The sequence below is a fragment of the Arvicanthis niloticus genome, chromosome 1, assembly GCF_011762505.2.
Source record: "Arvicanthis niloticus isolate mArvNil1 chromosome 1, mArvNil1.pat.X, whole genome shotgun sequence".
Lineage (NCBI taxonomy): Eukaryota > Metazoa > Chordata > Mammalia > Rodentia > Muridae > Arvicanthis > Arvicanthis niloticus.
In genome coordinates this window covers 73,744,745-73,755,722 of record NC_047658.1, presented here as the reverse complement: position 1 = coordinate 73,755,722, position 10,978 = coordinate 73,744,745, and the positions used below count along the sequence as shown (strand labels likewise).

The 10,978-nt window shown below is 38.4% G+C and overlaps 1 protein-coding gene across 2 annotated transcripts; it reads left to right on the top strand.

Moving 5' to 3' along the window:
- Nucleotides 1–2,498: 2,498 nt before the first annotated feature.
- LOC117703088 (olfactory receptor 52K1-like) lies at nt 2,499–7,941 on the top strand. Of its 2 annotated transcripts, none has more exons than XM_076939832.1 (2): nt 2,499–2,633; nt 3,267–7,941. In XM_076939832.1, the coding sequence occupies exon 2, from the start codon at nt 3,288–3,290 to the stop codon at nt 4,260–4,262; it is 975 nt and encodes a 324-aa protein (XP_076795947.1). In that variant the 5' UTR covers nt 2,499–2,633; nt 3,267–3,287; the 3' UTR covers nt 4,263–7,941. The 2 variants fall into 2 exon arrangements, with proteins under 2 accessions (XP_076795947.1, XP_076795948.1); XM_076939833.1 differs by having other exon boundaries at nt 2,510–2,633; nt 3,247–7,941.
- The last annotated feature ends 3,037 nt before the right edge of the window (nt 7,942–10,978 follow it).

The following is a 10,978-nucleotide window of genomic DNA, read 5'->3' as shown; positions in this document are numbered from 1 at the left end:
AGGTCAGAGGACAACTCTGTGGGGTTAGTTCTTTCCTGCTGTTATGTAGCCTCCAAGAATTGGGCTCAGGTCACCAGGTTTGTGCTTCTATGATAATTCTAATAGAACAACAACAAAAAAGAGTCAATGAGGAGTGATTTTGTGGCCTACCATGTAGTGAGTAATAAGAATTCAATCATGATTCATTCATTTAGTGTAAAGAGTACATGGGGACAATCCTAATGATAGATAACCTTCCCCCATGTTACATGGGAAGTTATATGTCCTTGTTGTAATGGCATGTACCCTAACGGGTGGCAAGACATCTTAAGCTGAGCTATCTGAGAGTGGATCAACCTTGGGGGAATTCTATAGTGGCTGTCTTCCTTTACATAACATAGGGCAGCATGTCTCCCTGATGAATGGGGGTCCATCTTGTGGGTCTGAGTACATATTCAAAATGGCTGATGGATGGACTATGTATGTATTGCAGTCTTTGGAAGTAGCACATTTAGGACAGAAATACAGGCAGGCTGTAGTAGCTGATAGTTAGCCTTTGTTGTGGCTCATAAGACATAAGAGGTCAGCTCTCTGCCCCAAAAGAACATGCCTGAGTATGGGAGGAATTATACTGAGAAAATCATGCAGTGTGATCCTCTCTGCTATCTTCTGATGTGGAAATAGGTGGATGAGATGGAGGTGTAGTCATGCTGTTTCTTACAGCAGGCGGTGGGTAAGACAAAGGGAGTACAAGTCAGATCTGTGCTAAAGAGCCCTTCCTGGGTCCACAACCCTGGAACACATGAGAATACTTATATAGAGAGAATTACCATGGATGTGATGCTGTGACATACATTGACATTTTTTGGCTTTACACTGAGTGTTAGAAATTCATTTAAGAAAGACTAGCCTTTGTACTAGATGTGTTTCATGCTTTTAGATATATAAAATGAATAAGAACCCATGAACTAGAACTCACTCTTAGTTTATTTCCTTGGCTATTCATCATCTCATTGATTTATTAGATGTTTACTATATGCCATTATGTGCTAAGCACTACACAAATGTTTGGAGTGCAAGATGTGAAGAGAATGCAGGCTTGGGTTGTTTTCCTTAGTGCAATTATCCAAAGAACTAGGTTAAGTTGTTTTTTTTCCTAAAAAGTCTAGGGTCCCCTGGCTATAACACAAGATTACCTATTTAAGGAGCTACATTCAGATGTGAATGTGAGGAAGCGAAACTACGAGAAAAGATTCATCCGGTAAAAGCTACTAGTCACCAGCGCCTGCTTGCCGCCATTATTTATCATGGTCACCTTGTAACAGGAGATAAGTGGCAGAAGCCAGGATTTCTGAATGTTATTAAAACTACAAGTTTCTGCCAACAAAACTATAGCTCCTATTGTATATGATGAGGGTACATATTTATATCCAAGGGCACCTGTACTGCTCTACTTATGAATGTCACAGGATATTCAATTCCAGTCTTCTTTTTATGCCCTTGCTTCAGTCTTGCTGACAATAATCTGTACTTGCTATCTTTCCACAAGATCTGTCTGCACAAAGAATTTTATCAGAATTTGGCTGAATCCAGCTTTTGTGGAGTTTTCCTATTTTTTCGATTTTGATTTTTGACAAATAGTATAAGGAAAAAGATGAAGGCATCCTATCATCTTAATTAGCCATGTTTCCTTCCCCGAGCCAAAGAAGATATAAGCAATTTTTCAGCATGTCTTTCTTTTACATAAATTATTAATTTACTTTACATCCTGATTAGAGTTTCCTCTCCCTCCTCTTCTCCCAGTCCCCTGTCCCTTCCTTTCCCTTTTCCCCCCTTCCCTTTCTTCTCAGAGAAGGGTAGACGTCCCATAGATATCAACCCATCTTGGCAAATCAAGTTGTAGTAGGAGTGGATGCAACTTCTTGTACTGAGCCTAGACTTGAACACAATGCACTGTATTAACTCCAGCTCTCACTGGTAGCTGGAGCTTTGCAGTTCTTATCTGATGTACCTGCTACTTTGTAATCTCTTTCTTACTCCTCGCTCCACTGGGCTCCAGAGCAAGTGCCATTTTATTTTTTTCTCTGAGTTCTGTGGTTCCTCCCAGATTCTACATTTAAGTAAGGTCATGAAATTATTTGTTTTTTCTATATGTGGCTTATTTTATTTAAGATAGTCTTCACCAAATCTGTCTCTGTTTTGGCAAGAGTAAGGATTTTCTTCCTTAAGACTAACAATATTCAGACATAAACGCACTGCACAATCTTTTCCACTGTTTCTTCATTGACTCATCATTCAGGTAAAATGGAGTATTTTCAGAATCCCTAAGATAAACCAGCCTTATCTTTCTGGGAGTTCAGTCAATCTCCAGGGTCAGTTTTACTCACAGCAACTTTGTGGTTTTGTTTTGCGGGGGGGGGGGGGGGGGGGGGGGTTGTCAAGGAGCTAATTCCATACACCTTGAGGCTTTTTCCCTAGGTGCCTTAAAGAAGTACATCAAGGCTTCTGGGTGCCTGAGAGGAGAGTGGAGAGATGCAGGGCGGTGAGCATGGGTACTTGTTAAAATATATGTACATACAGATGTACACATGCATTTCAAAATATTTACTGAAGACTAAGACTTGCTGCCCAGGTTCTCACTCCCTTACATTCAGGTAAGAGCCTGTAGGTGACAAGAACCTTTACACTCAGAATCCACGGCATGACATGCACAGAACGTCAGCTACCCAGTCACCCCATGCCTGCTTCTATGTTGACCACCATTGCCATTTCTCTCTTTCTCATACACACAGAAAAAAATTTCCAGATCATACTTCTGCTAGAAATGAATATTTTGAGATGAATTTTGTATAAATTTGAAGTGTTCTTAAGTTAAATTTTTCTCTTGTAGGTTTATTTTTTTTCTAATTGTTTCTGGGAAAAAAAATCTGTCTATTTCTTTTTTCATTTTTGTTCATTTTTTGACATGCTTTAAGCGATGATTTTTAGTGACAATGTATGTATATTCACCTACATTTAATAATATATTTTAACAATGAGCCATCAATCATTTTTCTTCATTGATAGTACTTTTTCTGTATACATTCTCAGACATTGATGCTGGCATGCTAACACTACATTGTTACTGCACACCACAGTACAGGGCCAGGCTGCATAACATAAACTATTATTAGTTCAGATTATTTTGTGTATTTAATATTCTATTATTTCCCCCTATTTTAAGCATCTGAATTGGTTTTTTTATATATATAATTTAAACCCAGGTAGTTTCTTTGTTGCTCCCTCAGGTACTTCACCAAGGTACCACCATGATGCCCTGCAACAGCACCAGCCACCCTTCTTTCTTCATTCTCCAAGGCATTCCTGGGATGGAAGACAAACACAGATGGATCTCCATCCCCTTCTCCTCCATGTATTTTATCACTGTGATGGGAAACTGCACCATTCTTTTCACCATTTCCATGGAACGCTCCCTGCACAAGCCCATGTTCCTGTTGCTCTTTCTCTTGGCTCTCACAGACTTAGGCATGTCAACGACCACCATCCCTAAGGTGCTCTGCATATTCTGGTTTGGACAGAGTCAGATAAGCTACGAAGGCTGCTTAGTCCAGATGTTCTTCATCCATTCCATCTCTGCCATGCAGTCATCTGTCCTGATGACCATGGCCTTTGACCGTTATGTGGCTATCTGTAAGCCCTTGCGTTATTCCACCATTCTTTCCAATAGTCGCATTGGGCTCATTGGCCTAGCAAGTCTGGTACGAGCAATCCTCTTTATTCTTCCCATGCCTATCCTCCTCCAGCGTATGCCTTTTCATGCCAATCGAGTCATCCCCACCACCTACTGTGAACACATGGCTGTGGTGAAGATGGTATGTGTCGATACCACAGTCAATAGGATATATGGTTTGGTTGTGGCTATGCTGGTGGTTGGGATAGACATCTCAGCTATTGCCTCATCTTATGTGTTAATCCTACGAGCTATCATGCATCTCTCTTCCAAGGAAGCCCACCACAAAGCAGTCAACACCTGCACCACACACATCTGTGTCATGCTTGTCTCCTACACCCCTAGTCTTTTCTCTTTTCTGACTCATCGCTTTGGAAGAGGCATTCCGCCTCATGTCCACACTATTCTTGGCAACCTCTACTTCCTTGTACCACCAATGCTCAATCCTATTATTTATGGAGTAAAAACCAAGGAATTTCGGGACAAAGTTACCAAATATTTATACAGGAGAAAGGAGCCTATAATTTTTTCTCACAATCAAAAACTTGTTTGATAATCTAGCAGTTGTATTAGGAATCAATGGTAAGTGTCTAGAAAAAATTGGGTAATGGTAAAAATACATTGAAATGTCAGATTAGCAGCCATGATATTTATTGTTGCATAGAGGAGCTAAGATAGGGAAAATTTTCTTGATTTCAGTAACTCAAAGGCAATGCAATTATTCCCCATGGGATAAAATAATATTTGCTCTTAATATTTAGCAGTGTTGAGCAAACTACTTGCGGTAAGGTATATTAAAGCACTTTGAATGCCACCATCCACTCTTGTTTTATGTGAGAGAATGTGGAAGATTTTCAAACAGAATATCATAGAGCAAACTGTAACTTTCTTGTTCTCAATAAGTGGTCAAATATTATAATATACTTGCCAAGGTATGCACAGTCAAGCCTGATGCAGGATTTTGTGCATGTATTTATGTAATGGAAAGGAGGCTGGGAGATATAAAAAGTTGTTTTAGAGGAGTGAAAGGACTCAAGAAAGCTTGAAAATGAATTTAGAGTCAATGTTTTATCTTCCCAGGCAGAAACCTGACACTTGGACCACAAAACTTTCTGCTTCCTTTTGACCAAGGAAGTACATACTAGACACAAGCTCAGGTTTCTAAAGAACCTTTGGAGAAGAAGGAAAAACATTTGGAAACTCTAGTTAGAATAAAAATGTTGATATGGGTTGTAATTAATTTTATACTTGCAAAAATTGCTGGAGTCAGCATTTCAACTTCACACAACCAAATCCAGTGTGTGAGGAGACCTTCTCTCTCTCCTTTTGAAGAGCTGTTTTAAAATTTGTTATTTATTTTTATTTCATTCACATTGGTGATTTGCCTGCATGTATGTCTGTGTGAGGGCATCAGATTTTCTGGAACTGGAGTTAAAGACAGTTGTGTACTGACATTTTGATGCTGGGAACTGAACCCAGGACCTCTAGAAGAGTAGTCAAGACTACTGAGCCATCTCTTTAGCTCTAAGAATATTCTCTTCTGATGGAAACTCTTGAGAATGTCTTAAATGGGAAAGCTGTGAAAGTCAGCTTTACGCTGAAAATCATTATGAAGTCATGCATAAGGATTGTCTAGCACAAAAATCTGTGGACTGAGTACAGATCCAAGATTTACTCTGGGCTTAGTAGTCAGTTCATCCACAGGCTGGCCCCACAGTTCTTGTTTTTGCTTTGAATTGAGACAGTCTCTCTATGTACTTGACTAAGGTATAGCTTGCTATGGAGACCAAAGTGGCCTTAAACTCAGAGAGCTACCTGCTGCTGCCTTCCTATGGCTGAGATTAAAGGGGTGTACATTCATAACCAGCTTCACAGATTATTAAAAATTCTAATTTTTAGTACAAAAATAATTACGTTTGTTAAGAAAAATTAGAAAGCACAACTCTAGTTCATTCGGGATGCTTTAGAAAAAGTGTTCTTTAGGAAACAAATTAATGAAACAATTCTAGAAGGAACTTCTACAGGTTGCGTAGTTGCCAAACCTTACATCTTTCTGGGTCTTACTTTTCAAACAAAGGGTAATAAAATGTAATTATTATTATTGTCCTCCATTACATTTTTATTAAAGAAATATGTGCATTTGATAAGGCAGTCAAGTGTGCCAGACTATTCAAGAGTTTCCTTCTAGCTAGATACATGAATATATACTATATATATATATATATATATATATATATATATATATATGTGTGTGTGTGTGTATGTATGTATGTATGTATAATAGTTCTGTAAGAAAACCTGAAAATTTTTAACTAATAGATGAGCAAAAAGACACAAATGGAATATATTTGTGATTAAAGTATTTTACTGATTTGATAGATAAGGAATTTTAAAATGTTAATACAATAAATGATTTCTCTTTTTTAAAGTGAGGGGACACTCATACATTTATTTTCAACAAAATAAAATATAATAAGATAAAACAAAACCTATCGTATTTAAAAACAAAAGCCAACAGAAAAAAATTCCCCATGAGAAGATACGAGGATCAGAGACCTATTTTTTTTTTTACACATTTGGGAGTCCCATAAAAGTGCTAAATTCCAAGCTAGAGTATATATGCAGAGGACTTGGTGCAAACACTTGTAAGTCCTGCACTTGCTGCTTGGGTCTTTGTGGGTTTATACAAGATTTGCTCAGTTGTTTCAGAGCACCTTGTTCTCCTGAGGTTCTCCAGCCCCTCTGTCTCTTCCAGCCATTCTACTTCCCCTCCCTGTGCTCCAAGGGGAGGGATTTGATGGAGACATCTCACTTAGAAGACATACATTGAAATTTTTTCAAATTAAATGAAGTAAATAATATACAAAGAATAAGGAGTATACAACTACACATTTCCTAGGACCAAAATATAAAATTTTCACCAGTGTATTTTTGATATTAATTGTGTTTTTGATATTAATTGTGGAGTGTTGATTTTAGTTATAATGCAACAGAACTATCTCAAAAAGCAATTTTGTTTCCAGGCAATCCCAATTTGATGTTTACTCAAACACCCTAGAATTCAATCAGATAAAGCTTAAACAATAGTCAGACAGTGATAAGTCAAGAGGCCATAATTTGTATACAGTCTCGTCCCATTCAATTTTATATGAATTTTCTGCCACTTCCTGAAATATAGTTTTAATGGTAAAATTATTCAGTCTTGTTCTTGGATATTTTTAAAATATTATTTTTAAATTTTTGCAGATTTAAACACAAATCGTCACAATGACACCACTGTTCACTTTAATATAATCAAAACAGTTTCTTAGATAACCTAAAAATGTAGTAACTGCAAGTGGATCAGCGATGTCTGGGTAGATGGGACAGCTTGGGGATCACTGTTTCTGGTGGAAGAGTATTTTAAGTGTTACTAAATGACTAAATATGAATTTAAGAAAAGCATACCCTTGACAAGAGATAGTCATCAGAATGCAGAATAAAGTGAATGCAGAATAAAGTGAACCACTGAATACTTTATTGACTTATACAGCACCTTTTATAGGCAAGCAGAATAAAGATTTCTAATTCTCAACAGCTTCTATTTCTCAAACAGTAATTTATCTGGGTTTGTGGGGACCTAAGTCTCCTTGCAGACTGAGAAATCTGTCTGCAATCCGACTCTTTTAAGTGTTTCTTAGTTTAATTAAAACAAAAGATTTTTATTATGAGAAATCATGAAGGCTACTTCCTCGGGCATGCAGAACGTCAGGATTCTCTAAAGAGGAAGGATACTTTGTCTTTCTATATCCATTTTGTGCTCAGGCAGTTTACTGTACCCTGTAGGCCTGCTCTGGTTCAATTTCCATGTACTATGCTGAGCTCCTGGATTTGTAACTTCATGGTTCTGACTATATAAATTAGCAGGTCTAAAAAAAATTCAGATCTGAGAGAAAATTAGGGAAGGATTGTCATCTGCCATATGTTGCTGAGAAAAAAATATATCAACTGGGCATGGGGTAACTATCCAAAAGTCAAGGGCTGAGTACTTTCAAGGCAGAGAAAACTTGGATCTGAAATGCCCATACTTACTTTTCTTTCTGTGTAGCAAGCCATGAAAATGCGCGTTTGACCATTGTTCACATGACATGTAGCATTCTGTATAGGTTTTGTTCTAAGCACTTTCAATAACATAAAAAATAAAGCATGGCTGAAAATATTCATCCTAAAATAAAGCAACTTGCAACACCCAACTGTTTCTTATGAAGCATCGATGAGAATTGGGAGTCTAATGACAACTTGGTGGGTGCTGACTGGCCAGGCTTTTTCGAAAGGTTTAGAATTGATGTCAATGGAATCAAAAGTCTTCTTAAGATTTGATTGGAGCTGTAGGGTCTAGTTCCAAAATCAAATGCCAATATTACTGATGACTGGGGACCTCAGTTTTTGTCACAGACATCTCTTCATAAAGGTACTGCACAACCCATGGCAGGGAATTTGGCTTCCCCAAGAGTGAATGGACTAAATGACAGATGCCCTAGAATCAGAAATGATACAGCACCATCTCTGCCACTGTTCTTTATACAAACTAGCCTTGATACAGTGTGCTGCAGGAATGAAAGTAAAGCTTGGCTTCAAGAAGGATGGATTAGCCTGGTGTCTGATTATGGTAGTTCAAGTGTTTTATCTCTAACAGGAGAGCCTGTCAAAAGGCCAATGCTACAGATGGCATGCCCCCATTTTACATTCCCAGAAATCTTCACTGGGACACTTCTGCTGAGACTTGTCATCAATTCCTTCAAGTTTTCTCTTATGGGTAAAACATGAATTTAAGTGTACATGCACAGGACATGAAAATATAAGGAGGACAGTTAGATGGGACAAAAGGCTTAAGGGTATATGAAATGGTAACGGGGAAAGAACAGGAAGTATTACATATTTTTTCTCATGCAGAATCTACATTTAAATATATTTTGTGTACATTAGGCATAAAAGCAGAATGGGATCTACCTGGAGTGACAAGTTGGAGGGAGATGATAGAATGAGTGAAAGCACATGCAAAAATGTCATAATCAAACTTATTTTGTATACCAACTGAAATAATTAAAATATAATTTTAGAAATTGGGTGTAGGTGTGTCGAGGCTTTCTAAATGCAGGGTAAGCATAATAGAAAAGGAAGGTATTTTATTTCTCTAAGTACTTTACAACTGCTTATACTTCAATCATGGCAGAGTTTAAATTCAATTTTGTTGCTGAACATGAGGTAGTGACATAATTCTTGCCATGTTTCTTGAGATTCAAGCTTCTCCTATTAAGTATTCTACTTAGTATTGCTTCACAAATGTTTAAATCCTTGTGCTCTACAAATAGGAATAACTGAGGGGGGAGAGATGGCTCAGAATTTGAATGCTGGCTTAACTGTTCACTGCTTGTATGGGAAGGGTTTATAAAAAAGCCAAGACTTTTCAAGTTAATATGCAAGGCATGTTATTATATGGCTTGATTTGCAACTGAAATACTATACATAATATGCCTGGAGCAACTAAGAGGAGTACCCCAACATATGATACTACTACTGGAATTAGTGGAAGGTAGGAGAATGTAGCCTTCCATTAATGGAGAAACATTCCAACCTTTGCTGTTGCCCTGAACGTTTCTTAGAGTTTCTTATTACTAAATATATTGATCTACTTGATCAAAACTTTGCTCCTATAATATAATTGCATCCTATAATCCTTCTTAAATGATACGATACTTCAAGGATAACAGAAAATTTAATCATGAATTTTCCTAGCATTTTTAATGCATTCTGACATGATGATCATGATGGTGACTGAAAGTGAGCATGAGATATAAATACTCTCTGCATGCTCAGAACTTCAACAGGAAATGAAAAGACTTGAAGAAGCCACCGTAGACCCACGATGATGCTACAGGTTCTCCCCATGTCAACTTTCCCTCAAATACTCCATAATACTGCTTATATTATGAGTAAATTGGGATCTGTTTTAACAGATTGATCAGTGGTTTCTTTTACACCTTATGTGGAAAATGCATATAGGTTTTGATGTGGGCATCTTCCTAATCTAATCAGTACCAAATAAAATCCAAGGGAAGAGTGTTCATTCAGAAAGGCTTTTCTGCTCTAGCCTAAAAGAGCTGAAATTGCTATTAGAATTGATAGACTGACTTATTCTTAAGGAAAGGAGAAATTTAATGTGATGGCTAGAGATACAGGCTGCAAATGTCTTGTTGGAAGCTGACTTTTAGCAGAAAGCGGCTAGATCATCTTTGCAGCCATCTGGAACCATATTCCCTGATAAGAGACTTGGTTTTCAATAGCCTACAACAGCTGAGCACATTCTGACAAACATCTTGTTTATCCCACATAGCTTGTTTTGCTGTTTAGTGACCCCAGCTGCAAGGTGCACGTGGTATCCATGCCTGCAAGGCATGAGGTGCACATGCTATCCACGTGCTATCCATGCCATACATGCCTGTAGGGTGCACGTGCTATCCATGCCTGCAAGGCGCATGGTGCACAGTGCTATCCACGCTATATACGCCTGTAAGGCTTACATCATATCCGCACCTGCAAGGCACGTGGTATCCACGCGCCTACAAGGCACGTGGCAAAAGCCTATAAATACCCCGGACTTCCCTTGAATGAGAGACACAATAAGAGAGACTATAAAAGAGAGACACACACAATAAAGGAGACTTGAGACTTGATCAGACCCTCTGTCTTGTCTCCATTCTTAGCATCTCTTCCCCTCCATCCTCCCTCTTTCTCTCTCTCTCTCTCTCTCTCTCTCTCTCTCTCTCTCTCTCTCTCTCTCTCGCTAGACCCTGACCTGCAGACCAGAGCGGCAGCTTGGACCGGGACACAGTGGCCGCCAAGTGTGGATCAGAGCAGGCCGCAACATTTTGGCCTACAAAGCCGGGCAGAGCGGTCCTCAACATTAGTGGCTCCCAAACGTGGGGCAGAGTGAACCACAACATTGTGGGCCACAAGAATGTCTCACTCATTATTACTCATTTAAGAATCTCCCTGGCACGTCAGCTTAGCATAATAGGTGACCTTTGAAAGGGTTTGGAGGGAGGAAACGGAGGGAAAAATAATAATAGTATATTATAATCTCAAAAAATTAAAGTTTTGTTTTGTTTTTAAATTTCGAACACAATGTCATAGGTCGAAATTGGGGTTCAGAAATGTAGGGCCCTTTCTCCTAACTTTAAGCTCATTAACCACATCTGTTTGCCTTAATAGTAAGATGATGATCGAAAG